The 25593-nt window shown below is 66.3% G+C and overlaps 1 protein-coding gene across 2 annotated transcripts in view; it reads left to right on the top strand.

The window, feature by feature from the left end:
* Positions 1–12690: 12690 nt before the first annotated feature.
* CFAP74 (cilia and flagella associated protein 74) overlaps positions 12691–25593 on the top strand; it is a 30755-nt gene continuing 17852 nt past the window's right edge. For both annotated transcript variants that reach the window (XM_070403876.1, XM_070403877.1), the window contains exons 1-11: positions 12691–12773; positions 13904–14078; positions 15103–15213; positions 15451–15553; positions 18208–18365; positions 19269–19491; positions 20498–20656; positions 21433–21606; positions 21971–22089; positions 22979–23045; positions 23244–23333. In XM_070403876.1, the coding sequence (XP_070259977.1) occupies positions 12770–12773; positions 13904–14078; positions 15103–15213; positions 15451–15553; positions 18208–18365; positions 19269–19491; positions 20498–20656; positions 21433–21606; positions 21971–22089; positions 22979–23045; positions 23244–23333 (1383 nt within the window). In that variant the 5' untranslated portion in view covers positions 12691–12769. The remainder of the gene's footprint in view (positions 12774–13903; positions 14079–15102; positions 15214–15450; positions 15554–18207; positions 18366–19268; positions 19492–20497; positions 20657–21432; positions 21607–21970; positions 22090–22978; positions 23046–23243; positions 23334–25593) is intronic.

Genomic DNA, 25593 nt, shown 5'->3' with positions numbered 1-25593 from the left:
AGTCCACAGGCCGACGCTCTAGCCACTGAGCCAAACCAGCTAGGGCAGTATTTTATTTATTTATTTATTAAGAGAAGGGAGAGAGAGAGAGAGAGAGAGGCTGCTTCATTTATTTATGCATTCTTTGGTTGATTATTGTTTGTGCCCTGACCAGGGATCAAACCCGCCACCCTGGCGTATCGGGGTGATGCTCTGATCAACTGAGCGACTCGCCATGGCCGGGACCTTCTCAGCATCGAAAGGAGTGGAGCTGTGAACCCCGCTGCAGGGCCAGGGTGGACACCGGCATCGAATCGACTCCTCCCCCTCCAGCCCTGGAGGCAAACACCCTGCAAAACCCCAAGGAGAGCGAGGGGTAAAGAAGCCACCTGCAGCCCGGCCAGCGGGGCTCGGAGGCTGAGCGTCCACCTAGGAGCCAGGAGGCCACGGTCTGATTCCCGGTCAGGGCACAGGCCCGGGGTGGCGGGCTCCATCCCCAGGAGGAGATGGTTCTCTCTTACCATCGATATCTCTCTCTCTCTCCCTTTTACTTCCTCTCTGAAATCAGTAAGAACATATTTTAAAAATAAGAAGCCACCTGCAGACCCACAGCCTCCCAGCAGCAGCCTCCTCCCCGGGACGCCAGGGATGCTCGCAAACCCGAAATCTAAAGGCCCCTCCCTTCCCCGGGCGGGCGCGGGCTTCACGGGCACCGCGTGGTTTCTGTCGGCTTCCGCTGGGATCTGGAGAATGGGGTTCTCACGGTTCCTTCTCCAAGGTGTTTGGGGCGCTGCTGAGCCTGCCTCATCCCACGGCATCAGCTCCGCCCAGACTCGCTGTGGGGACGGGGAGAACCACCCGGGGCCCAGCACAGCCCGGAGAGCAGCCCGTCCCCGCCTGATCCTGCAGGGCCACACCGGGACGGAAAACACCTCACTCAGCTGGGAAGAGGGGCACTCGGCCTATTTCTGCTCCTCCCTGGCCCTGTGGCCTCACAGGGGACTTTTCTGGCTTTTTTTTTTTTTAATTGATTTGAGATGGAGAGGGAGAGAGAGAAACATTGATGAGAGAGAAACGTCAGCATCGATAGCTGCCCCTGCACCCCGTCCTTGCTGGGGATCGAGCTGGAGACCCACCGGGCATGTGCCCTGATCTCCCCGTGCAGGGCGGATGCCCAACCACCGAGCCACACCAGCCAGGCCGGCTTCGTTGGTTCATTTGCAAAGGGAGGTCGTGAGAGGGGCAGCTGGTGTCCTGGCCCCTCAAGTCCAGGGGGCTGACCGCGACTCCAGAGAACGTGCTTCCTGACTCGGGGAACAGGCCGTTTTCTCCGGAAACACGTCGATCTGGCAGGCGCCCCACCACTGCCCTCCTCCGGGAACCCTCGGGCAGTCCCTGTGCTTACCTCCCCGGGGATTGGGGGGAGGGGGGACCCCACCCTCCAAGTGCGAATTCGGTGGACCTTTCAACATAGTGAGCGGGCTTCTGTCGGTGGAGGCCCCTGCTTCCGACCAGGTCTGTGCTGGTCACCGGACGCCTGGGCGACTCCCCCCCCCCCCCAGTCTTGGCAGCCGGGACAGCCCAGGGCAGGGGGCCTGGTCCCCGGCCACGGAACAGAGGTGACAAAGCAGCTCTGGGGTCCTCGCCAGCGCGCCAAGTGCCCTAAGTCGCCAACTCTCCCCACGCTGCCCCGAGTTCTGGCCCTGGGTCAGGCACCCGCACGACCCCCAGCCGTGGCCATTTTTTTTTTCAATCCTCACCCGAGGATATTTTCCCATTGATTTTAGAGAGAGAGCGGAAGAGAGAGGGAAACACAGAGAATCACATCGATGGGCTGCCTCCTGCACGAGCCCCGACCAGGGCCCGGGCTGGGGAGGAGCCTGCAACCGAGGTACGTGCCCTTGACTGGAATCGAACCCGGGACCCTTCGGTCCGCAGGATGATGCTCTATCCACTGAGCCACACCAGCCAGGGCCAGTTCGCGCCCCTCGTGCCCGCGGCCCCTGAGGCAGACAGCCTCCTTCTCTCGGGTCAGACGAGGCGCGTATCCGACCAGGTGACGCTGTAACTTGTCCCGAATGACCAGCCGGAGGTGGCTTCCGCCAGGCAGGACACACACAGAGCCCTGGGGATCTGGGCTCGGGGAGCGGCTGCCATCCCAGCCTGTATTCAGGCAGGCAGGTGCCACGCTCCCCCATATGGCGCTGAGCAGGACCGGCAGGCGCCCGGCCCTGGGAGGTGTGGCAGGTGCTTTCTGAGCTCCTGTGGTGACAACAACACGGCTGTGGACAGCAGCGCCCAGGGGACAGTGGGAAAGCCACACACACACACACACACACACACACACACATGCACACGCACACACATGCACACACACTCACACTCGGTCTGCAGGTCGGCCTGGTCCTGCGGCCCTCAGCGGCAGCCCCTTCTGCATCGTTTCCTTGGCTCAGCATTTTGCCGGGAGCTTGCAGCGCAAGGGAAGGGCTGGTGCCAAGGCCGGGCGGGCGGAGGGCTGGCCCGAGTCCATCGGGGCAGCAGGATGCGCCCCGGGCGGCAGAGGTGACTCACGGGGAGCGGGAGGGGAAGCAGCGCGGCTAAATTTAAGCGGCTGCTCCGTGTGCGAGGTGCTGCGTTCCTTTCCGGGGGACATGGATCAAACAGGACGAAGGCAGCGACTCGGGCAGCGTTTCCTGGAGCTGCAGTGTAATTATTAATCCTGTGACTTTCAGATGGATCCATTCAGTGGAGAGGCGGAGGGCGCTTGGCAGGAAGGATGGAATGTGGAATGTTTCAGCAGCCGGAGATCAGCCGCTCCATAAACAGGGGGGCCGGTCACCAGGAAACAGGCTTAGCGTTGTTGCCGTTTTTAGTAATCAACCCCCCTTCCCCGCCCCCCAGAACCCATGTACTTGGCCACTTGGAGCATTTTTTTCTCTCCACGAATTAACTAGATGCCCAAGTGCAATTGCTCCCGGTCCATGTGGAGAAGTCAGAATCCTACCCTCCTATTTCATGTGTTCTGCAGTGGCAATTTGAATTCTTCTATGTGACAGAAAATGCTGCACGAAATGAACAATTCCTGACAAAGGGGCTGTCAATCAAGTGAGAAAAACTTCTCCTTTAGATGCCAAGACGAATGACAACCTGGAACTCCTTCAGAAGGCCGCTGCCCCCGGGAGTCGTGCGCCCAGGGGGCGGGCTGCCCTCTGCGGAGAGCATGGCCCCTCCGCCTCCCGCTGGTCCCGGCTGCCTGCCCTCGGTGCAGGGTGCTGGGGAGATCAAAGCAGAGAAACCGTCGTCTCTGAAAGCTCGGTCAGTGAATAGTTTCCTGAAACTTCTTCAAGAAAGGCCCCTAGCCCGGCCGGCGGGGCTCACCGGCTGAGCGTCGACCTACGAACCAGGAGGTCACGGTTTGATTCCCGGTCAGGGCACACGCCCGGGTTGTGGGCTCCACCCCCAGGGAGGAGCGTGCAGGAGGCAGCTAATCAGTGATTCTCATCATTGATGTTTCTCTCTCTCTCCCTCTCCCTTCCTCTCTGAAATCAATAAAAATATATTTAAAAGAAGAAGAAGGAGGAGGAGGAGGAGGAGGAGGAGGTGGAGGAGAAGAAGAAGAAGGAAGAGGAGGAGGAGGAGGAGGAGGAGAAGAAGAGGAAGAAGAAGAGCCCCTACACAGATCAATATCCACTTAGCAAATATGTGTGTAATTATTCGCCCGCCATGGGCCAAGTATTGCCCTAGACCAGTGATGGCGAACCTATGATACGCGTGTCAGAGATGACACGCGAACTCATTTCTTTGGTTGATTTTTCTTTGTTAAATGGCATTTAAATATATAAAATAAATATCAAAAATATAAGTCTTTGTTTTACTATGGTTGCAAATATCAAAAAATTTCTGTATGTGACACGGCACCAGAGTTAAGTTAGGGTTTTTCCAAATGCTGACACGCTGAGCTCAAAAGGTTCGCCATCACTGCCCTAGATGTTGGGTGTGAATAAGATAGTGAAGGTCCCGCCCGCCTGGGCCTCGGGGTCTAGGAGAAAACAGGCCGTCAGTGAGGAAACAAAGAAAAGACAATGTTTGAGCGCAGCGCCCGCGTGAAGGGGGTGAAGGGATAAGCAAGAGTGAAGCAGGAGTAACTGCTGGGGGCACTTAGGGAGCCTGTGAGCTGGCGGGACTTACCCTGTCTGTCCTGGAGAAAACGCCAGCCCTGTCCAGAGCCAGGTGAGCCTGGCCAGGGTGGCTCAGTAGAGCACCCGCCCCTGCACCGAAGGGTCTCGCCCGCCTGAGGTGAGATGGGAAATGACGTTGAACGAAAGACCAGACCCTGACCTGGGCCGGTGCCTTCACCTCCGCTGAGATCCCATCCCCCCAGAGCTCGGCACGGCCACCTCGTCCTGGTCCCAGCTTTTCCCTCCTCCCCGGGAGGTGGGGCCTCATGAGCTACCCAGAGCTCCGGCTTTCACGCTTAGGGTGTCAGTGCGACTCAGCCAGGCCCCGAGCCGACCCCGGACGCCCCGCCCTCCCCCTCCCTCCCGTCGTGTGCCCCATGCCCCCCCAGTTTATTAGTTATGGTGAAGGTTTCACCGACGGGCCGCCTCCTTGTTGGTGGCGTCCACACACAGTAGGTCCTCAAAGACCATCGCTCCACGTTGTTTCATTATGACATGGGTGACATGCTTGAGGGCGTGTTCCTGTTGACATGAGCCGGTGGTGAGCCGGTTCGTCCCACGGAGGGGCACTCAGCCACAGACCCCCCAGGACGCGAGCTGAGAGCAGATGGTGCCTCCCGCCCAGGTGGGCCCCAGTCACCAGTCCCAGCTCACCCCCTGCCTCATCAGACCATTCTGCGCTGGTTTTGGTCTTTTGCTGTCCTTCCCTTCTGGTCTGAACTATATCTTTGTTGATTTTAGAGAGAGATGAAGGGAGAGAGATAGAGAGAGAAACATGGATCCGAGAGCTCAGCAGCCTCCTGCACTCCCCCCCGCCCCCCACTAGGGATGGAGCCTGAAACCCGGGCATGTGCCCTGAACGGGAATCGAACCCGTGACGTTTCAGTGCATGGGACGACGCCCAACCAACGGAGCCGGCCGACCAAGGCCTCCTTCCCTGCGTAGTAAACCCGCATTAACCATTCACAGGGAGAGGCCGGAGAAGCAAGCTGATCAGAAAGAAGCCCCATAATTCGGGGGGGGGGGGAAGGGGAAGAGAAGCACGATTCCTCTCACAAAAAACGCTTGTGGGTTACTATGGCGACTCAGGTCTGTTCCTCAGGCCCCACATTCTGAGAAGGGAAAGGCTGGGCACCACCGAAGGACGGAGGCCACGTGGTGTTCCTGGCAACTTCCAGTTCTCACGGGGGAGGCGCTCTTTGCCAGGCTTCCTGGCTCTGATGGGTGACCGTCCCCGGAAAACACAGGCCTCACCGTGGCACCCGGAGCCTCGGGTCCAGGCCGGCCAGTGGCCAGCGGGGTGCCGAGAGGTGCCAGCTCTGCAAGGGCAGGGGCGGGCCCCCTCGCCCGTGTGCCAGCCCTGAGTGGCAGTGAGGACCGTAATGTGAGAAGAGCAGACGGGTGGGGGCCGGAGAAAGCACTGGGGACGCTCCGTTCAGCCCCAGACCAGGTTGGCATATTGTGCCCTGTGGACCCCGAGAGAAGAAACCTACTAAGAGCTCCTGGTGGCCAACTGGGCTCAAATTTTTAAAAAATATATATATTTTATTGATCTTTTACAGAGAAGAAGGGAGAGGGATAGACAGTTAGAAACATCGATGAGAAAGAAACATCCATCAGCTGCCTCCTGCACACCCCCCACCGGGGATGTGCCCGCAACCAAGGTACATGCCCTTGACCGGAATCGAACCCGGGACCCTTCAGTCCGCAGGCCGACGCTCTATCCACTGAGCCAAACCGGTTGGGGCTCAAATTTTTTTTTTTTAATATGTATATTTTTAAATACTTTTTCTTTTTTAAAAAAATATACTTTTATTGATTTCAGAGAGGGAGGGAGAAGGAGAGAGATAGAAACATCAATGATGAGAGAGAATCATTGCTCAGCTGCCTCCTGCACGCCCCACACTGGGGATGGAGGCCCCGGAATCGAACCCAGGACCCTTCAGTCCACAGGCCTGTGCTCTATCCACTGAGCCAAAACCCTCTGTTTTTGAAGCAGAGCCTAGCAGCCACTCCTACACAAGGGCCTCTCACAGTTACTGCACTTCCTGGAGAAACCCGCCCTGAACTACCTACCTGTCTGGGTCTTCTTACCAGCTGAGCGGGGCCCTTATAAACGAGTTCCCAGAATCCTATTCAACCAATAGGACTGAGGCTCTCCCCCTCCAATCAGAGCTGTGCAGCCATAACACCTCCCTTCAGCATCGTCACCTACCAATCAGAGCAGTTCCATTCTGACCAATCAGGACAGTGTCTTTTGGACCAATCAAACTTGGAGGCTTTAGAGTCCTCATTTGCATGAGGATGGACCAATCAGGGATCAGAGGTGGGGACTTCTGTCTAGATAAGTCAGCCCCCCCCCCCCCCCCCCCAGCGCTGGGAGTGCACTTTTCCTTTTTTTTTTTTTTTTAATATGTTTTTACTAGAGGCAGCGCTTGGGGGGCCTGGCTGTGGGGAGGGGGGGGGTTGCCAGCAGCAGGAGGTGGGGAGCGCACAGACTACCAGGGGGCAGCGCCTGCGTTGAGCATCTGCCCCCTGGTGGTCAGTGCATGTCATAGCGTCCTTCCAGTCAACAGGTCCTTCCGGTTGTTTCAGTCATGGGTCATAACAATCACTTAGGCTTTTCTATGTATAGATTGATTTCAGAGAGGGAGGGAGATAGAAACATCAATGATGAGAGAGAATCATTGCTGGGCTGCCTCCTGCACCCCCCACCCTGGGGATCAAGCCTGAAATCCAGGCATGTGCCCTGACCGGGAATTGAACTCGGGCCCCTTCAGTCCTCGGGCCGAGGGTCTATCCACTGAGCAACACCGGCCAGGGCCACACTTTCCCTTTCTGCTGGGGGTGTTCTGTCGGCTGGAGCTGAAACACTGAGGCTGTCCCACTGGGGCAAAGAGGGGTGCACAGGGCGGGGGGGGGGGGTTGCACTGGGCAGCTCAGAGCAGAGGGGGTGCGCTGGGCAGCTCAGGGCAGAGGGGGTGCGCTGGGCAGCTCAGGGCAGAGGGGTGCGCTGGGCAGCTCAGGGCAGAGGGGGGTGCACTGGGCAGCTCAGGGCAGAGGGGGGTGCACTGGGCAGCTCAGGGCAGAGGGGTGCGCTGGGCAGCTCAGGGCAGAGGGGGGTGCACTGGGCAGCTCAGGGCAGAGGGGGGTGCACTGGGCAGCTCAGGGCAGAGGGGTGCGCTGAGTTGGAACAGGTGGAGCCCCCGGAAAGCTGGAGAGGGGCCTCGTTTAACAGCCGCACTGTCTTCTGGCTGTGCTGCCCGCAGGGGAGCGGCCACCCCGTGAGGTTGAGCTGCAGCCCAGCGGGAGTTCACACACTGAGCCGCCTGCACGGAGCGCTTCCTCCTCGCCCCCCCACCCCGCGGGGGCTCCTCTTAGGGCTGAAGGGACACGCCCCCCACCCTTGGCGGCCCAATCGGCCCCTTGGAAAGAGAAGTGGGACCCTGACCTCACGTGGCCGCTCTAATGTCTCAAGTTGCAACGAGTGCGAACTTCAGCTGCTTGGGCGGAACCAGAGAGGCGGTCAGGCCTGGGGTCCAGGCCACTGGGCTCCTCCGCAGCGGCCTGGTGGCCGGGCCAACGCGGACCCTCCACCTCCCGGCCGCGGCCTCCACCCGGGGCGCAAGGGCGCAGGGGCGCAGGGGCGCAGCCCACAGCCCCGCCACCATCCAACCCGCCATCCCGGGCACCCGCGCGGGACCAAACCATCGCCTAGCGCGGGGCGGGGGGCGCGCTGCCGTTGGACGGAGCCATCGCCGAGCGAGCGGGGGAGCGCCCGGCGCGAGCACCCCTCCCCGTGGAGCCGTCCGTTGCCGCGGAGCCGCCGCTCCAAACCCCGGGCTGCGGGGAGAGCCGCGCGGGCGCCGGTGCTGCGCTGCCGCGGAGGAGGGACCGGAGGAGGGGCCGCCGTCGGGGAGTCTCCGCCCAGATCCCGCGCCACCCGGACCCCAGGCAGGTGGGCCGAGAGGTGGGTCCGTTTGCCCGGAGCCCGGGGCCGGGCGCTGGGGCTTTGGCCGCCTCCCAGGCGGGACCGACGCCTGGGCCGGCGGTTTGCGGGAGCCGGGCCGTGGGTCCTGCTCGGGCTTGGCGCGGGGTCGCGTGCTGTCCCCGCGCAGTTGGCGGGGCGAGTATTGAGCAGAGCGCAGCCCGGCTGTACCGGGGACCGCGGCGTCCGGGCAGGTGAAGGGGGTGGGGCGCGCTTGTCACCCACTTGGTTTTAAACGCAAACCCGCCCCGGCGCGCTGTCTGCTCACATCCAAGCACCGGGCGTTTCGCGCGTGGACGCGGCGCACGTGCTTTTCCTAATTCACGAACAACCCCAGGTTCCCGTGGAAGTTGCAAGTGGACCCCACGCGGAAGGCCTTCCCTGAGGCATCTGAGAACCAGGTGCCCGCGGGGCGCTGTCGCCCCCGACACTTGGGAGCCTGTTGCCCGCACACAGGGCGCCCTCCCGTCCTGGACCCAGAACTGCCGCGTCCTCCTGGGGAACCGGGCGTCGGGCTGCACGCGAGTGACCCCTGACGCTGTCGCTGCCCTTTGCCTAAGCGTTTTGTCCGTTTCTAAGCAACGGCCCGGCTTCCTGGTGACAGTTTCCGCGCAGCGCAACCTTTCCTGGCTCTCAAAACGCGGTGGAGGAGTTCGATTTTTTGTTATTGGTTTTGAATCCAGTTTGGTAAGATGCTTTTCTTTAGCTTGGTCTTTCACTCTATTTGTATTTTATCTTATTTGTTATTTTGCTACCAGGATTCTTTTCTTGGAAAATACACTCTTTAAAAAAATAAATTTTTATTGATTTCAGAGAGGAAGGGAGAGGGTGAGAGACAGAGAAACAAACATCAATGATGAGAGAATCACTGATCGGCTGCCTCCTGCACGCCCCCTACTGGGGATGGAGCCCCCAGCCCCGGGCATGTGCCCTTGACCAGAATCGAACCCTGACCTCCTGGTTCATAGGTCAACGCACAACCACTGAGCCACACCGGCCGAGTGGGTCATCAGGGCCCTTGACCTCAGGAGGCCTAACCAGCCTGTGCCCTGGGGTTGACCAGGCACCTGACTGAGGCCGTGGTGGCTTCCCAGCTGGCGGCTCGCCGGTCTCCTGGGTGGTGTCTGTCCCTGGAGGTCTGCCCCTGTCACGTGGGGTTTGGCCCTCTGTCTCGATGAGGTGTAGGGACCCTGGGTGTGTCGTGGACGTGCGCCCCGCGTCAGACACCTGTGCTGCGCTGTCCTTCCCAGTCCACGCTCACCTCTTCATCTTCTTAACGTCTTTTTTTAAATTAATATATTTTATTGATTTTTTACAGAGAGGAAGGGAGAGGGATAGAGAGTTAGAAACATTGATCAGAGAGAAACATCGATCAGCTGCCTCCCGCACACCCCCCACTGGGGATGTGCCCGCAACCAAGGCACATGCCCTTGACCGGAATCGAACCTGGGGACCCTTCAGTCCGCAGGCCGACGCTCTATCCACTGAGCCACACCGGTCAGGGCAACGTCTTTTGACAAGAGAAGTTGTTAGTTCTTACGAAATCCAACTCTAGGGTATTTTTAAAAGCCTACGATCGTGTGCATCTGTGTTTTGTAACCGTGTTTTGCAGCCGACTCCTGCCCCCGAGATGGAGAGGGCTGCCTGCGTGTCCCCCGAGCTGGAGCTCCTGGACATCCCGCTCGTGGAGGACGGTGAGAGAGCGGCCGGAGACGGGACACGCTTCCCGGTCCCTGGACTCTTGTGGTTTTTCAGGGGGAGGCATCTCTTTCTTTTTGGTTAATCCTCACCTGAGGATATTTTTTCCGTTGACTTTTAGCGAGAGTGGGAGCGGGAGAGGGAGCAGCAGCGTGTGAGAGAGACACCTGGATCGATTGCCTCTCACATGCGCTCCCCTCACCGGCCGGGTCCAGCCTGTGGCCCTTCGGGGTGCAGGCCGGCGCTCTAACCGCGGAGCCCCCACCGGCCAGGCGAGGCGTGAGTCTCCTAAACACGGTTGTTGTTTTTTCAAAGAGGGAGCTGATATTACTGTGTCTTTAGTCGAAACAAAGATAAGCTGTGTCTGCGAGTTTTCAAAGTGGCCGACGTTAGGGTCTCGTTTCCGTCTTCACTGAGAACCCTAAGGCCATTTCCCTCCCAGTCCTTGGGGTGTGGCCGCGTTGTTTCGGTTGTTGTTGTTTTTCTGATGGTCTGAAGTTTTGGGGGCACTGCTGGGCCCCAGGAAGAACGTGGGTTCCTGGCCCACCGCCCGCCGGCCCGCTGGGCGCTGAGCTGGGCGGACCCTCCCTGACCCGCGCGCCCTTCCGGCTCTGCCCCCCTCTCCCCCGAGACCGAGCTGCCCTCCCTCACCGCTGAGCCCCTCCCGGGTAGCTCCCTCCCCGTCGTTTTGTGGAGATTCTCGAAGGAGCGGAGTCAGTCTCCACGCTTTGCCCGCAGCCTGCAGCGATTCTCTAACTGCTCTTGTCAGGGAACCCCTTACTTGCTGAACAGCTGTCGGAGACCCCCCGCCCCCCAAGGGCTTCTGCTGATGTTGGTTATAACTCCCGATTGTTGCTGCGTTAAACACTGAGGCTGAAGATACTGCACTGATTTATCCACTTAGAATCGCACTATGAGCCCACGAGAAGTGTGCCTGGGCGGAGACAGCTGGGTTCCCACGCCTGCTGCCATGTCACATGTCGTGCGGCCTCTGCAAACTGCACCGCACCCTCGGGGAGCGGTGGGGAGGGGCCTGGCCGGCGGCTCGGTGGACAGAGCTTCGGCCCTCCCCTCGGTCGCAGGCTCCCTCCCCGGCCCTGGTGGGGACGCGTGCAGAAGGCCACCAATCGATGTGTCTCTCCACATGGATGTCTCTCTCTCTGTCTCTCCCCCTCCCGTGCACTCTCTAAAAATCAATGGAAAAGTATGTCGGGTGAGGATGGACAACAGCAACAACAGGCGTGGGAAAGACAAATGCATTTGGTATAATTGTGAAAATGGTTCTGCCTCTGCAGACCCCCACCCCAGAGAGGTTTAGGGAGCCCCTGGGTTCCTGGGACCACGCTTTGAGAACCATTGCTCTGGGACGCCATCACCACCTTTGTCCATGTTGAGCTTGTCCAGATTTGTCCTAGAACTTCCCACTTGAATGTCTTCACATGCTTTTCTGTCTTGACTCTTATCTCGATTTCTAGAGAGAGATGAGCTGGAGGACCCCGAGTTCGAGGTGGAGACCCCTCCTCCGGGGGCTGAGGGCGGTGTTTGCTTGGGGAGCCGGTAGGTGCTGGGGGGCACCCCAGGCCCTCGGACTCGGGGGCTGGCTGGGCTGCGTCCCGCAGGGCGTGCTGGCTGCTCAGCGGCAGTGGTGGCGTCTGCGTTCAGCCCAGGGGGAGAGCCGAAGGCCCAGGGTGGTGAGAAGAGGTCCGTCCTGGACTGGGTCCAGGCGTTAATGCTGCGCAAGGACTTGGGCCGCCTGGACCAGCTGCACAAAGAGAAACACCTCCTCCTCCAGAGAACGAGGTGAGCCTGGCCCGGGGGCGTGGGGGGGGGCGGGGCGGGCAGACAGGGGGGGGGGGGTGCGGCGGGCAGACCCGGGGCGGGCTGAGGTCCTGGAGGCCGGGGCTGGGCCTCTGCCGCCTCGATGCACAGGCCTCCGGGCTGCGGCTGCCCCTCCTGCCCCGGGTCCTGCTGGCTCGGCCTCCCTGCTGCCCGGCCACCACCCAGCTTAGCCGCAGTGCCACCCACTGCGTGTCCCAGCATCTGTGGAGAAACATCTCACTCACAGAAAAGCTGGAAACACTCGCACGGCCGTCACCCCTGTGCAGCCCACCGGCCGCTCGTCCCGCGTGTCGGGTGTGGGGTCTGTGATGCTTCCCGCCCAGTGACCTGGAAGCAAGGTGCGGGCGGCGCGTGCTGGCCCCGGCCGTCGGTGTCTCCCGGCACGCAGGCCGCCTTCCCTGTGAGCCTCACCGCAGACAAGGGTTGCCTCCTGCACGCGCCCCAACCAGGGCCCCGGGCCGGGGAGGAACCTGCAACCGAGGGCATGTGCCCTGGACCGGCATGGAATCCGGGACCGTCCAGTCCGCAGGCCGGCGCTCTCTCCACTGGGCCACCCCAGCTGTGGCCACACAATGTTCTTTTGCGCGACCTCAGTACCTACTTCCCCTGAGAAAACCAAGATCCCTGGCACCTCGTGGGGCGGGCTCCGAGTCTCGGCCGTGAGAGCCGGTGCCGGGGTTTGGTTCTGGAGTTTTAACGGAGGCGACAGCCCCGTCGGCGTGGCTGTCCGACGGTCTGAGGCCTGTGCCCTCTGTGCCCCGGGGCCTTCCCATTCAAGGTCACCCCCTGTGGGCGCAGGGCACACGGGGCTCCCGGCGGGGTTTTCAGGAAACAGAAGGATCAGCCCCTGGGCGAGCTTGGCCCCGAGACCCTGGGAAGGCAGCACGCCCTGCCCTGCCCGGCCCGGCCCGGCCCCGCCCCTCTGGAGGCCGGGCAGCAGCGGAGGTGCCCGGGGAGAGGGAGGCCGTGCTGCCCTCCAGCCCGTGACCGGCTCCGCCTTCCCACTGCAGAGGGGAGCTGCGCGCCTCCCAGCGGATGGACCTCCTCATCCGGCAGCAGCAGAGGGTGAAGGCCAAGGAGGCCAACCATGGGTAGGTCCGGGCCGTGCAGGGCGGTGGGCGGGGCCACGGGCAGACAAGCCTCCGCTCAGGGAAGTGGCCTGGCCAGTGTGGCTCAGTGGACAGTGTGCCGGCCCTCAGACTGAAGGGTCCCGGCTCGATTCCCGTCAAGGGCACATACCTCGGCTGCGGGCTTGATCCCTGGCCCTGGTCAGGGCGTGTGCAGGAGGCAACCAGTCCATGGGTCTCTCATGTCCATGTTTCTCTGTCTCTCCCCCTCCCCTCCCACTCGCTTTAAAATCAATGGAAAAATGTCCTCGGGCGAGGATTAACAACAAGCCGTGTGAGAAATGGACAACCCAGAATGGACTCCAAGTGTCGGGTGGTCACCAGGGCAGGCAGCCAGTGGCCAGAGGCCCAGACGGGCGGTCACTTGGAAGCAGGTGGACAGGGCAGGGCCCCCCGGGGAGGTGACTCCAGGCTGGGACCCCCGTGACAAAAAGGAGCCGCTGGCAGAGACGGGGAAGGAGCATTGTGGGCGGAGAGAGGGGCGTCCTGGGGACCTGCAGGGAGGGGCAGGGTGCCCGGGGCTGGGCCTGCCCCGGTGAGGAGGCCACGCGGGGGCTCGGCCGCCCACCCCCTGCCCCCCCCCCCCCCACCCGCTCATCTCCGCAGCGCAGCGGGACCAGATCTGAGGTCAGGGCAGGGCAGGAGGGCAGGGAGAGAGGGAGCCCACAGCCCACAGCCGCGCTCAGCTGCTGTCGCTCCTCCTGCCCCAGCCCGTGGGCCTGCCGCTCCGAGGGGCTGGCGGCGGGGAGCGGCCCCCCTGGAGAAGCGCGGAGGCCACGGGGAGCGGGGTGAGGGGGGGGCTGGGGGCTCCGTGGGGATGGCAGGCCCGGCGAAGGCACCGCCGAGCCTCAGAGGGGCCTGGGGTGCGTGGCCTCCAGGCGCTCGGGGACCCGGCCCTGGTGCGTCCCTGACGCGTTCCGTCCTCTCCTCCGCTGTGCAGGGCAGCCGTGGGCCGCCTCCCCTCGGAGCTGGAGGCCGAGAGGGACCCACAGGCGGGGTGCAGGCCTCGCTGAGGGGGAGCGCGTGGCGGGCGCTCCTGCCCGGAGGGGGCCGCCGCCACGGGTGCCCTCGCCCACACACCCCTCCTCCGCCAGGAACGCCGCGTGGCCCCTCACCCCCCCTGGAGGGGCACCTGGACGGCCTGCAGCGGGCGGCCCCGGAGGAGCGGGAGGCCTCGGGGAGGCGCCTGCGGGAGCAGGCGGCCCAGCAGCTCTCCAGGGAGAAGGAGGCCTGGGGGCAGACGGAGCGGAACCGGCTGCTGAGGGTCAGGTGGGCCGACGCGGGCCCTGCCCCTGCCCCGCCCCCGCCCCCGGCCCCGCCCCCGTCCCTGCCCCTGCCCCCGCCCCCGGCCCTGCCCCGGCCCCGCCCCCACCCCCCGCCCCGCCCCCCGCTCCTGCCCCGGCCCCGCTCCTGCCCCGGCCCCGCCCCTGCCCCCGCCCCGCCCCTGCTCCCGGCCCCGCCCCCGCCCCTGCTCCCGCCCCCGCCCCCGGCCCCGCCCCTGCCCCGCCCCGCCCCTGCCCCCGGTCCCGCCCCTGCCCCTGCCCCGCCCCCTGCCCCCCGCCCCGCCCCGCCCCTGCCCCGCCCCGCCCCTGCCCCCGGTCCCGCCCCTGCCCCGCCCCTGCCCCGCCCCCTGCCCCGCCCCTGCCCCCGCCCCCGCCCCCGCCCCCGCCCCTGCCCCCGCCCTCTGCCCCCGCCCCGCCCCTGCCCCGGCCCCGCCCCTGCCCCGGCCCCGCCCCTGCCCCGGTCCCGCCCCCCGCCCCCGCCCCCTGCCCCGGTCCCGCCCCCGCCCCGCCCCTGCCCCCCGCCCCCTGCCCCGCCCCGCCCCCGGTCCCGCCCCGCCCCCTGCCCCCGCCCCCGCCCCTGCCCCGCCCCTGCCCCTGCCCCTGCCCGAGTCCCTCTCATCGACCTCACGTCAATGTCCCTCCTGGACCCCCTCCCCCCTCGGGCTCCCCGTCGTCCCGAGGCTCAGCCCTGGGCTCTGAACAGGAGAGCACCCCCAGGTGTGTCACAGCCAGGAACCCAGCACCCCACCCGAAGGATGCGCGTCCTCCAGCCCCTGCGCACGCACACGTGTGTGTGTGTGCACGCGTGTGCGTGTGTGTGTGTGACCACCCTCATCGCTCAGCGGCTCTGTCTCCATCCAGGGGCCCCCCTCTCTCTACAAATCAACCCTGGGCCACCCCTTTCTGCCGCCCGTGTGGGGCCCAAGCCCAGGTCCGCACCCGCGGGTCCTGGTTCCTGGGCTCCGTCCTGCCGGCGCGGCGGGCGAGCTGGAGCCGGGCCTGTCTCGCAGGAGGTCCACGCACCTGCAGAAGGAGCACGGGCTGCGGCACCTGAAGCTGGTGGAGGACGCCAGGCGGAACCACCGGGTGGCGGTGAAGTTCCTGAAGGCCTCGCTGGGCAGGTAGCGCCCCTCCTGGTGGCCGGGCGGGGGAGGCTTGGGCAGGCGGCCCAGCCTCCATCTGTCGTTGAACCTCATCACCAGCCTCGAACGAGAATAAAAGTGTGCGTTTCACTTCGAGCTGCGTGCCCGCGTGTCCAGAGCAGGGCCACGGGCACGGCCTCGTCCCGGAAACGCGGCTGCGGTCCACGTGGCCTCGGTTCCCCTTCGGGGCGGCCGCTCAGGGTGCCCGCTCCCCAGGGTGCAGGAGCAGGAGCAGCAGCGGGAGCAGGAGGCCCGCGAGCACGTGCAGAGGCGCATGGACGCCGTGCTGGCCCTGAAGGACAGCATTACGGCCAACCGGGTAGGCGCCCCCACCCCCTCCACCGCCTCCACCGCCTCCCACCCGCCTCCCACCCCCCTCCACCCCCTCCACCGCCTCCCACCCCCTCCACCGCCTCCACCGCCTCCCACCGCCTCCCACCCCCTCCACCGCCTCCACCGCCTCCCACCCCCTCCACCCCCTCCACCGCCTCCCACCCCCTCCACCGCCTCCACCGCCTCCCACCGCCTCCCACCCGCCTCCACCGCCTCCCACCCCCCTCCACCCTCTCCACCGCCTCCCACCGCCTCCACCGCCTCCCACCCCCTCCACCCTCTCCACCGCCTCCACCGCCTCCACCGCCTCCCACCCCCTCCACCCTCTCCACCGCCTCCCACCGCCTCCACCGCCTCCCACCCCCCTCCACCCCCTCCCACCCCCTCCACCGCCTCCCACCGCCTCCCACCCCCTCCACCGCCTCCCACCGCCTCCCACCGCCTCCCACCCCCTCCACCCCCTCCCACCGCCTCCACCGCCTCCCACCGCCTCCCACCGCCTCCCACCCCCTCCACCCCCTCCCACCGCCTCCACCGCCTCCCACCGCCTCCCACCGCCTCCACCGCCTCCCACCCCCTCCACCCCCTCCCACCCCCTCCACCGCCTCCCCCGCCTCCCACCCCCCTCCACCGCCTCCCACCGCCTCCCACCCCCTCCACCGCCTCCCACCGCCTCCCACCCCCTCCACCGCCTCCCACCGCCTCCCACCCCCTCCACCGCCTCCCACCGCCTCCCACCCCCTCCACCGCCTCCCACCCGCCTCCCACCGCCTCCCACCCCCTCCACCGCCTCCCACCCCCTCCACCGCCTCCCACCCCCTCCACCCCCTCCCACCCCCTCCACCGCCTCCACCGCCTCCCACCGCCTCCCACCCCCTCCACCGCCTCCCACCGCCTCCCACCGCCTCCCACCCCCTCCACCCCCTCCCACCCCCTCCACCGCCTCCCACCGCCTCCCACCGCCTCCCACCGCCTCCCACCGCCTCCCACCGCCTCCACCGCCTCCCACCCCCCTCCACCGCCTCCCACCGCCTCCCACCCCCTCCACCGCCTCCCACCGCCTCCCACCGCCTCCCACCCCCTCCACCGCCTCCCACCCCCTCCACCGCCTCCCACCCCCTCCACCCCCTCCCACCCCCTCCACCGCCTCCACCGCCTCCCACCCGCCTCCCACCCCCTCCACCGCCTCCCACCGCCTCCCACCCCCTCCACCGCCTCCACCGCCTCCCACCGCCTCCCACCCCCTCCACCGCCTCCCACCGCCTCCCACCCCCTCCACCGCCTCCACCGCCTCCCACCGCCTCCCACCCCCTCCACCGCCTCCCACCGCCTCCCACCCCCCTCCACCGCCTCCACCGCCTCCCACCCGCCTCCACCGCCTCCCACCGCCTCCCACCCCCTCCACCGCCTCCACCGCCTCCCACCCACCTCCACCGCCTCCACCGCCTCCCACCGCCTCCCACCCCCTCCACCGCCTCCCACCCCCCTCCACCCCCCTCCCACCCCCTCCACCGCCTCCCACCCCCTCCCACCGCCTCCCCCCGCCTCCCACCCCCTCCACCGCCTCCACCGCCTCCCCACCGCCTCCACCGCCTCCCACCGCCTCCCACCCCCTCCACCGCCTCCCACCGCCTCCCACCCCCTCCACCGCCTCCACCGCCTCCCACCGCCTCCCACCCCCTCCACCGCCTCCCACCCCCTCCACCCCCTCCCACCCCCTCCACCGCCTCCCACCCCCTCCACCGCCTCCCCCGCCTCCCACCCCCTCCACCGCCTCCCACCCCCTCCACCCTCTCCACCGCCTCCCACCGCCTCCACCGCCTCCACCGCCTCCACCCCTTCCACCCCCTCCACCGCCTCCACCGCCTCCCACCCCCTCCACCCTCTCCACCGCCTCCCACCGCCTCCACCCCCTCCACCGCCTCCACCGCCTCCCACCCCCTCCACCCTCTCCACCGCCTCCCACCGCCTCCACCCCCTCCACCCGCCTCCACCGCCTCCCACCCCCTCCACCGCCTCCCACCCCCTCCACCGCCCCCACCGCCCCCACCACCTCCACCGCCTCCCACCGCCTCCAGCCTCACCCTCAGGCCCCCGTGGGGCGAGCCGTCCGCACCCTGCCCACCCTCCCGAACCCCCTCCCGGCCCCCGGAAGTGCCCCCACGTCCTCGTCTCAGGACTCAGTGCTCCCTGGGGACACGCCCTGCGTCCGCCCGGCCTCCTCGTCAGGCACAGGTCGGCCGGAGGACAGCAGCGTGGCCCGCCCTCCACCGGCCTGGCCTTGTGGGGAGGGCGGTGACCAGGTTCCAGGGCCCGGGCCGCCCTGGAGGAGGTGACCCCCGGGGCTCAGCATGTGCAGTTCGGCCAGGGAAACTGGGGGGGGGGGGGGGGGCGGGAGCGACAGCCTCTGTAAAGGCTCAGAGGCAGGAGAGAGCACTGGGGGGATGGGGGGCAGGTGGGCAGAAAGAGCAAGGGCGCGGAGGTGAGCGGGCGGCACACAGCCGCGCAGACGGGCTCGCCACCGAGGACGCAGGAGGGGGCTCCGAGTGCAGGCATGCACATGTATGTGCAGGTGTGTGCATGCGTCTGCTGGTGTGCAGGCCCTGCTAGTGCTGTGACCTCTGTGTGTTCTGTCTCAAGGAAACGCTCCGGAAATTTCAAGCGTGGGGCAAGGCCAGGGCCGAGCTGGCTGCGCAGAAGGCCCAGGCGGAGAAGCAGGCGATCCTGGCCCAAGGCGGGAACGCTTTCAAGCTCCTCTTCCATCAGCACCGGCGCCAGGAGCTGGAGGCCCAGAAACGGTGAGGCCCCCAGAGGTGCCGGCCTGACAGGGGGCGGGGAGGGGGTGCTTCTGCCTCTGCCTGAGCCCCCCCAGGACAGGCCTGTGGGATGCAGCCTGAGGCTCCAGTCCCCCCCTCCACCCTCCCTGCCCAGGCCCCTGGGCTCAGGGCCCAGCCCCTCCCACCCATGTGCTCGGGCGCTGCCCTCGGCTTCCTGCCTGGTTTCCAGGCGCTGTTCCCGCCACCAGCCTTCCCCCACCCCACTCTCTGTCCCTTCCTGGGGCTCATCTTCAGTGCTCAGCTCTGGGGCATCCCTCTCTGGTCCCCCCAGACCATAGCTCAGCGCAGCTGTCATTCACCCCGAGACAGCCCTTGGGCCCTGCAAGGTCCCCGCCACAGCTCCCGGGCCACGCCGGCCCTGAGAGGAGGCCCCACAGGTGGCGCACCCCAGGGGTCCTGCAGGAGTGCTCGCTCAGGCCCAGGTTCCTGCCTGTCCTGTCCTCCCACCCCCACCCCCCTTCCCAGCTGCTGGCATCGACCCAGATGTGACCTCCTGGTCCGCTCCCTGGGACAGCGGCTCTCGTCCCGGCATCTTGGTGCCTGAGCATCACCCCACCCCCAGTCCCTTCGTCTGGGGCCGAAGCGGGGGTCGGGCAGGAGGAGCAGCTGGAGTGAGCGGGCGAGTGAGGAGCCTCAGGCCCTGATGCTGCCCTGTGTGTGCGCCTCCTGGGCACCCCTGCCGCCAGCAGGAAGCTCACGAGGGGCGAGGCCCCTGTTTGCTGTGGGGACTGGACTGGGTGGAGGTTCGAGTCCTGGGCTCCCCGGAGCAGGGGGGCCAGGCCTGGGCGGCTGGGCAGGGCCTGTGCTCGCCGAGGGCCGGGCAGGCCCAGCCGCACGCCTGCTCTGAGCCGCCACCTTCCCCAGCTCCTTCGAGGAGGAGCAGACGCTCAGGAAGCATGAGATCGTGGGTCGGCTTCTGAAGGAGGAGGCTGAGGAGAGCAGGAGGCGGAGGCCGCCATCACCGCCGGCCACGGCCACCACCATGGCCACGGCCACGGCCACCGCCCGGCCCTCCCTGAGGAGCAAGACCTGGGACTACCTGGCCGACGTCAGTGAGGGGAGGACGCCCGGGGCTCCCGGCCCAGTGGTGAGCCCCGCGGGGAGCAGAGGGCCCAGTGGGCACGGCGTCTGGGCGGCGTCCTGGGGACGTGGCGTCACCTCCCCGTGCGTGGATCCAGGCCAAGGATCCCTCCCCTCCTGGTTCTCCCGCTTCTTCCCGAGGGCGGTGGCCCTGCACTGGGCAGCCTGATGGCCCTCATGGTCCCCTCCAAGGGGCTCAGGGTAGCGGCAGGGCTCAGCTCCGCTGCAGGTGGCGGCGGCCACGTGTGTCCACCTGGGAGCCAGCCTGTCCCGGGCGACGGCTCAGGGGTGAGGGGTGGGACCCAGGACCTGCGCCTCGTCAGCCACGGGAGCCACGGCTCGGGCCACTTCCCTCCCCAGTTTACAGGCCAAGACGGAAGGTCAGCCAGGGGCCAGGGCCGACTTGTGCCCCATCCCCCCCCCCACATGCAGAGACGGCAGCTTTCCTCTCGTCTGTCCTCCCCGCTCCCTCCCTCCCTCCGTCCTCCCTCCACACTGGGGGCCATCTGCCTGCCCCTCCTGAGCCTGGCGTGGCACTTTCGATTCTGCCTGGTGACCCTGTGACCCCAGCATCTGAAGGTCACGGTCACTGGCTTCAACAGCCCGCTGCGGCAGCGCCCTCAGCTCCCTCTCTCCGTGCATTTCAGCCCTTTCCCTGTCTCCCAGGCCCGTCTGGGCTCCCCGGCACCTGCCTGCTCCCCTCCCGCAGCCGCCCGGGGCCCTCCCTCTGCGTCCTGACCGCTGCCTGACGTCCTGTCTGGCTCGGAGCCCGGGCTCTGTCCCGTCACCACCGGGCATTTCGGGGTGTTTTCCGGGAAAACCAGAAATGCCGGCAGCTCGGGGTCAGGCAGGACACGGCACAGCCGTCCGCGAGGGGGTGGCCTCGCGGGCGTCGGAGCAAACGCCCAGCGTGGAGATGCGCGCGTTGTCTGTTGTCTTTTATATGGAAAAGCCTGCAATGGGGCGGAGGAGCGGGCCCTGACCCCGTGTCCTGGCTGCTGGTCCCCCGACAGGAGAGCGACAGCCTTCCCCTCCCCGGCCGCTCCGGGCTGATGTCAGCCATCTCCAGCGAGTCCATCCAGGGCGCCTCCGGCAGCCTCAGCTGGGAAGACCAGACGCTGGTGGAGCCGGAAATCTCCGGGCTCTGGAACAAGGGCTACAAGGCGCACGAGGTACCTGCTCTCACACGTGACCTGCGAGGCGCCCGACCCGGACCTCCCCGGCCTCCGTGGTGGCTCCGCAGGGAGGCGGTCGGGGCCTCCAGTTCTGCTTGGTCTTCGGGAAAGAATTTCCAGAAAAGGCACGAGTTCAGAACGTCCTTTGAAAGCCTTTTTCAAGGAACGTGCTCCGTGCAGAGCCCTGGCCGCCTGGCCCTGAAGGAGCAGGCGCAACTCGAGGGGCCAGGCAGGCAGTCACTGTGCGGGGTGCTCCCAGGACAGCGGCCACCGCCATGGCTCTGTCCCTGCACCGGCAGCTGCGGCCAGGCCACACAGGAGCGGTGCCGTTGCCGTAAAGGCAAAGCCACGCTGCTTCCGGGGAAGCTGGGCTGAGGGAGCCCGAGACTCGAGGGCGGGACCTGAGCCAGGCCCAGGAGGGCGGTGGGCACCTGGGGACAGGCCCTCCGGCCGGGGCAGCGAGGGCAGCAGGACACCCAGCTCCTCGGCCGGGACTCTCAGAACTTCCAGGAAGGCAGCCCTGGGGCTGGCCCGTCCCCGAGGCGGGGGGCCCCTTCTCCGTGCCTCTGGGCCGAGTTCGCCGTAGGAAACCCCGCTTTGCCGCCGTCTCCCGAAAATCTGCTGGGGTCCTGGCCGTCTTGTCTTCTCTTCCCCTGAAGGGAGGCGCCCGCCTGGCTCACGTCGGGGCTCCCTGGTGGCCCCTGCACGGGGCGCGCCTCCCTCTGCCTGGGCCAGGCCTTGCCCTCGGCCCAGGCTCTGTCCTGTGACCCCAGGTGCCCAAGGAGGAGGTGGACCGCAGGCCCGTGGGGGGCACGAAGATGGAGAAGGACATCCTGGCCCGCACCGTGGAGCAGCTGCGGGGCAGGGTGGTCCACAAGCAGGTGGCGTCCGGGCGCGAGTTCAAAGGCTGCCCCTTCAACAGCAAGCCCAAGCTCATCCACTTCAAGGCGAGCCGGCCCGGCCGGAGGGGAGGGCTCCCGGCCCTGGTGCGGGGGTGACCGGCTCAGGCCACCTTCGAGGGGTGTGGCTTCTGAGTGTCCTCTTGCAAAGGGAGAGAGGACAGGCCTCTGCCTCTGCAGGGGAGGGGCTGGGGGCGCCAGGATGCACCCAGCCCTGGGCCCTCCGCTGTCCAGACGCCCCCCCAAGTTCCCCCTGGGGTCCCCCGGAAGCTGCTTCCTGCTCAGACTCGGGCGAGCCCGGCACCCTCACCCTGCTCCTCGGGCCACAGAGGGGCAGCCGTGGGGGGTGGGACCTCGCCACGCCTGTCGGCTCCGGTCGCCCAGGCGCGAGGGTAACGCTCCGTGTCCCCAGGACTTCGACATCGGCAAAGTGTACAAGAAGAGGATGACGCTGATCAACGCCACCTACACCATCAACTACTGCAAGCTGGAGGGCGTGGACGAGCACCTGCGGGACTTCATCCACATCGCGTGAGGGCCCACAGCCCCCCCAGCCCCCGGGTCCGGCCCCCCCCCCACTTCCCCGCCCCCCCACCTCCCCGCCTCCCCACCTCCCCACACGGGCGGGGCAGCCGTGTTCTCAGACCTGCCCACAGCTCCCGGGGTCAGAGCTCCGGACAACTGCTCACCCAGGGCCTCTGCTGCCCCGGCCCCACGCCCCGCCCTGGCCCCACGCCCCGCCCCGGCCCCACGCTGTGGCTCGCTCCCCTCCGTGGCCGTGTCGCACTGGGGCCACGATCTCTCACTGAGGCTCTCCCTGCACTTGCCGTGCTCCTCGTTTCTAAAAGCTCTAAGTTCTCCTTCAAACGGTCTCGTTCCCTCCTGTGCCCGTAACCCGGTGGGCGGTGACCCCTTGGCCCAGGTTCCGGTCTGCCTGGTCCTGCTGCCCGGCCTCTGCTCGGCCCCACCCCTGGGCCTGCCCTCCAGGCGGGGCTGGGACCTGCCGCACAGCCCCAGGCAGGTTCCTGATGAAGCCAGCCCTTCGGTCAGACCCGACCTGGGACAGCAGGCCGCGTCCGCCGACTCCACGTTCCCTGGGCAGCTGCAGCCCTGTTTCTGGAACTTTCCCTGACATGGGGCTCCCTCCCTGGCATCGCCCTCACCCTGGGCCCTCGGTCCCCAGGGCAGCAGTGGCTGTGGCCGCTGCCTCCTCATGGCCGTCCCCTCCGCCCGGCCCCTGGGGGCTCCTTCCTCCTCCTCCACCCACCCACCCGCGCACACTCGGGCCAGTCCTGGGAGGCGTGGGCGCAGCACTGGGGGCAGGCGGGAGGTCCAGGGCCTGGCCACCCGTCACGGTCACTGACGGTGCTGTGGGCGGTCACGTGCGGGAGATTCACCGCGGGCGTGTCTGTGCCTGCAGCTTCGACCCCCCTGGGCCCATGTCGGCCGGCATGTCCTGCGAAGTGCTGGTCACCTTCAAGCCCATGGTGAGCGTCGGCTCCGGACGAGGGTGTGAGGCGGGCGCTGCTGCTCCTCCTGGGGCTCGGCCCTCGGTGGACCAGGCTGCCCGGCGCACCTGTGCCGCCCTCGGGGCCCAGCTCTCGGCAGGCGGCCCGGCCGGGCTGCGGGGCGACACGGCGTCACGGGGAGTCGCCCACGCAGTGCCCCCGGATTTTGTTTTTCAGGTGGAGAAGGACCTGGAGGGAAGGATCTGGTTTCTGGCGCAGACGGGCCGGTTTTCCGTCCCCCTGAAGTGCTCCATCAAGCACTGCTCCGTGCGTCCCAGGCTGAGCGGGAGCGGGGGGGCGTGGGGGGGGGTTCCGTCGGGGTGCCCTGAGACACACCCCATGCTGGGCGGAGCCCAGGGTCAGGGAGCCCCCAGGCTGTCCCTCTGTGCTCTGGGCCCCTCATTTAGCCGCTGCCTCCGCCGTCCCGTGCGCGCCTGGAATTTCTCAAAACTGGAAGTTTGCGCCTTGGATGGTTTCACCCATTCTACCGCCCCCCCCCCCCCCCCCCCGGCACCCGCAGCAGCCACCGGCCTCACTGTGGTCCGTGCCTGTGGACCCCACAGCGTGAGGCCCGACCGCCCTGTCTCTGTGAGACTCGCGGGGCCCACTGCCTCCAGGCCCCGCCTTTCCGACTGAGCAACAGTCCATCCAGTTCAGCCCATCCCTGCGCCCCTCTGGCGGCACGGCTTCGTGGGGGCGGTTCTGCGGTGAACGTGGGCGTCCCTCTCTTTGAGGCACTGACTCCACCTCCTTCAAACACGTTCCTGGAAGCAGATCGGCATCGCTGGGCCCACGGCTCCTACCTCTCACTTTCCAAGGAAACGCGGCCCGCGCTCCCCACCACCTGGAGCAGGTCCCCTTCCTGCCTCCTCGCTCGCACTGTCCTTGCTGATTTGCTGATGCAGCCATGCTGACGCGGGGGGAGGGGGGGGGTGAGGGCACCTCCTGTCTCCTGTGGCTGTAATTTGGGCCTCATGATCGGGGACGCCCCAGAGCGTCTTGTCATCGCCTCTTGCCGCCTGCCTGTCCCCTTTGGAGACGCTCGCGGGCCCTCTGCCGTTTCTGAGCTGCTTTGCCGGCTTTTCTGCTCTCGGTTGTGGGAGGGCTGTGTGTCTTGGGCAGCGGCCCCTCACCAGGCGCCAGGCGTGTGGATCCCGCCCCACAGGCGCCTTTTCGTGCTGTTGACGGTCCTCGGCCGTGCAGAGCGGATTCGCTTTTCATTAAGACGGATGCCAGGCCGGGGAGCAGCAGGGCGGGCGCTGCCGTGGCCCCTCTGTGACCCCTGGACCCGAGGGGACATTTCCCTCCTCTGCCCACCCACCCGCTGCTGCTGGCGCTTCGCGGTGAATCAGCAGCTCCGCTCACCCCCCAACCCCTGCTCACCCCGTGTCCCCCCCCCCCGCCCCCCCGGGAGCACGCGGATGGGCGAGGACCTGCCTGACCTGAGGGGCTGCCAGCGCCTGCACAGGCTGCGTAACCAGGGGCTCCAGACTCGGTGGCACCAGCAGCGACGGTGTCTGGTCACAGGTGGCGGGGCTCCCAGCCTCCTTCCCGGGGCAGCGAGGGGAGCGAGCAGCGAGCACGTGGTCTGATCACGCGAACAAGACCAACGGCGCTCCTGACTGTCACTCGGGTGCCCGCTGTCCCCAAACCACCCGCGTTCCCGTGGTTTCTGAGCCAGGACACGATCGCGCACACCGTTAAGCTGTTAGTGCTCAAGGCTCCCCTCTCCTTCGGGCTTTTATTTCGGCAAAACAATAGCGGGAACTGAGCACCGGGCGGCCCTCACCGTCCACCAGGCCGGCTCCTCTCAGGATGGAAACTGTCCCCAGTGAGCCCTCGCCCCCCCCCCCACCACCGGCCCCACCGCCTGCGCGGCCTCTGTGCACCGGCCCCTCCAAGGACCTTACGTAAGAGGCGCCACACGTGTCTGTCCTGTGACTGCCCGCTCGGCAGCGTGGCCTCAGGGTCCGCCCGCGTTGGGCAGGGGACAGGCCTGCCTGCCTTCTCGGGTCCCTGCCCGCTGTCCTCTGCGCCTCCGCTGGCACCTCGTTCCTGCAGGGCTGTCTTCTGTGCTCACTGGACTTTTGGAGTGAAATGTTTAAACTCCTTTCTCGTTTCCACTTACGTATCCTCCACCCCTCTCTCTCGGTGGTTGCCATGGGGACTGCATTTAGCATCCTCAGTCCTGGCCCCGATTTGGGCGCCTGGCATCTTGCCCCGGTGGCCCGCCCTGTGAGTGACACCTCGGTAACCTGCGTACCCACCTTCTGTGAGGCCTTAGTCTCAGTTCCGTAGGCAACAAACGGGGTTAAACCAAAGTTACAGCAACACTAGCTCTCAGGCGGAGAATTGCTTCTTTTTAAAAATATATATATATTTTATTGATTTTTTACAGAGAGGAAGGGAGAGGGATAGAGAGAAACATAGATGAGAGAGAAGCATCGATCAGCTGCCCCCCACACACTCCTCACTGGGGATGTGCCCGAAACCAAGGTACATGCCCTTGACCGGAATCGAACCTGGG

Source organism: Myotis yumanensis, unplaced genomic scaffold, assembly GCF_028538775.1.
Source record: "Myotis yumanensis isolate MYYU_CA2020_CCGP unplaced genomic scaffold, mMyoYum1.0.hap1 SCAF_2, whole genome shotgun sequence".
In the NCBI taxonomy this organism is placed as follows: Eukaryota; Metazoa; Chordata; class Mammalia; order Chiroptera; family Vespertilionidae; genus Myotis; species Myotis yumanensis.
This window is presented reverse-complemented; position numbering and strand designations above follow the sequence as displayed.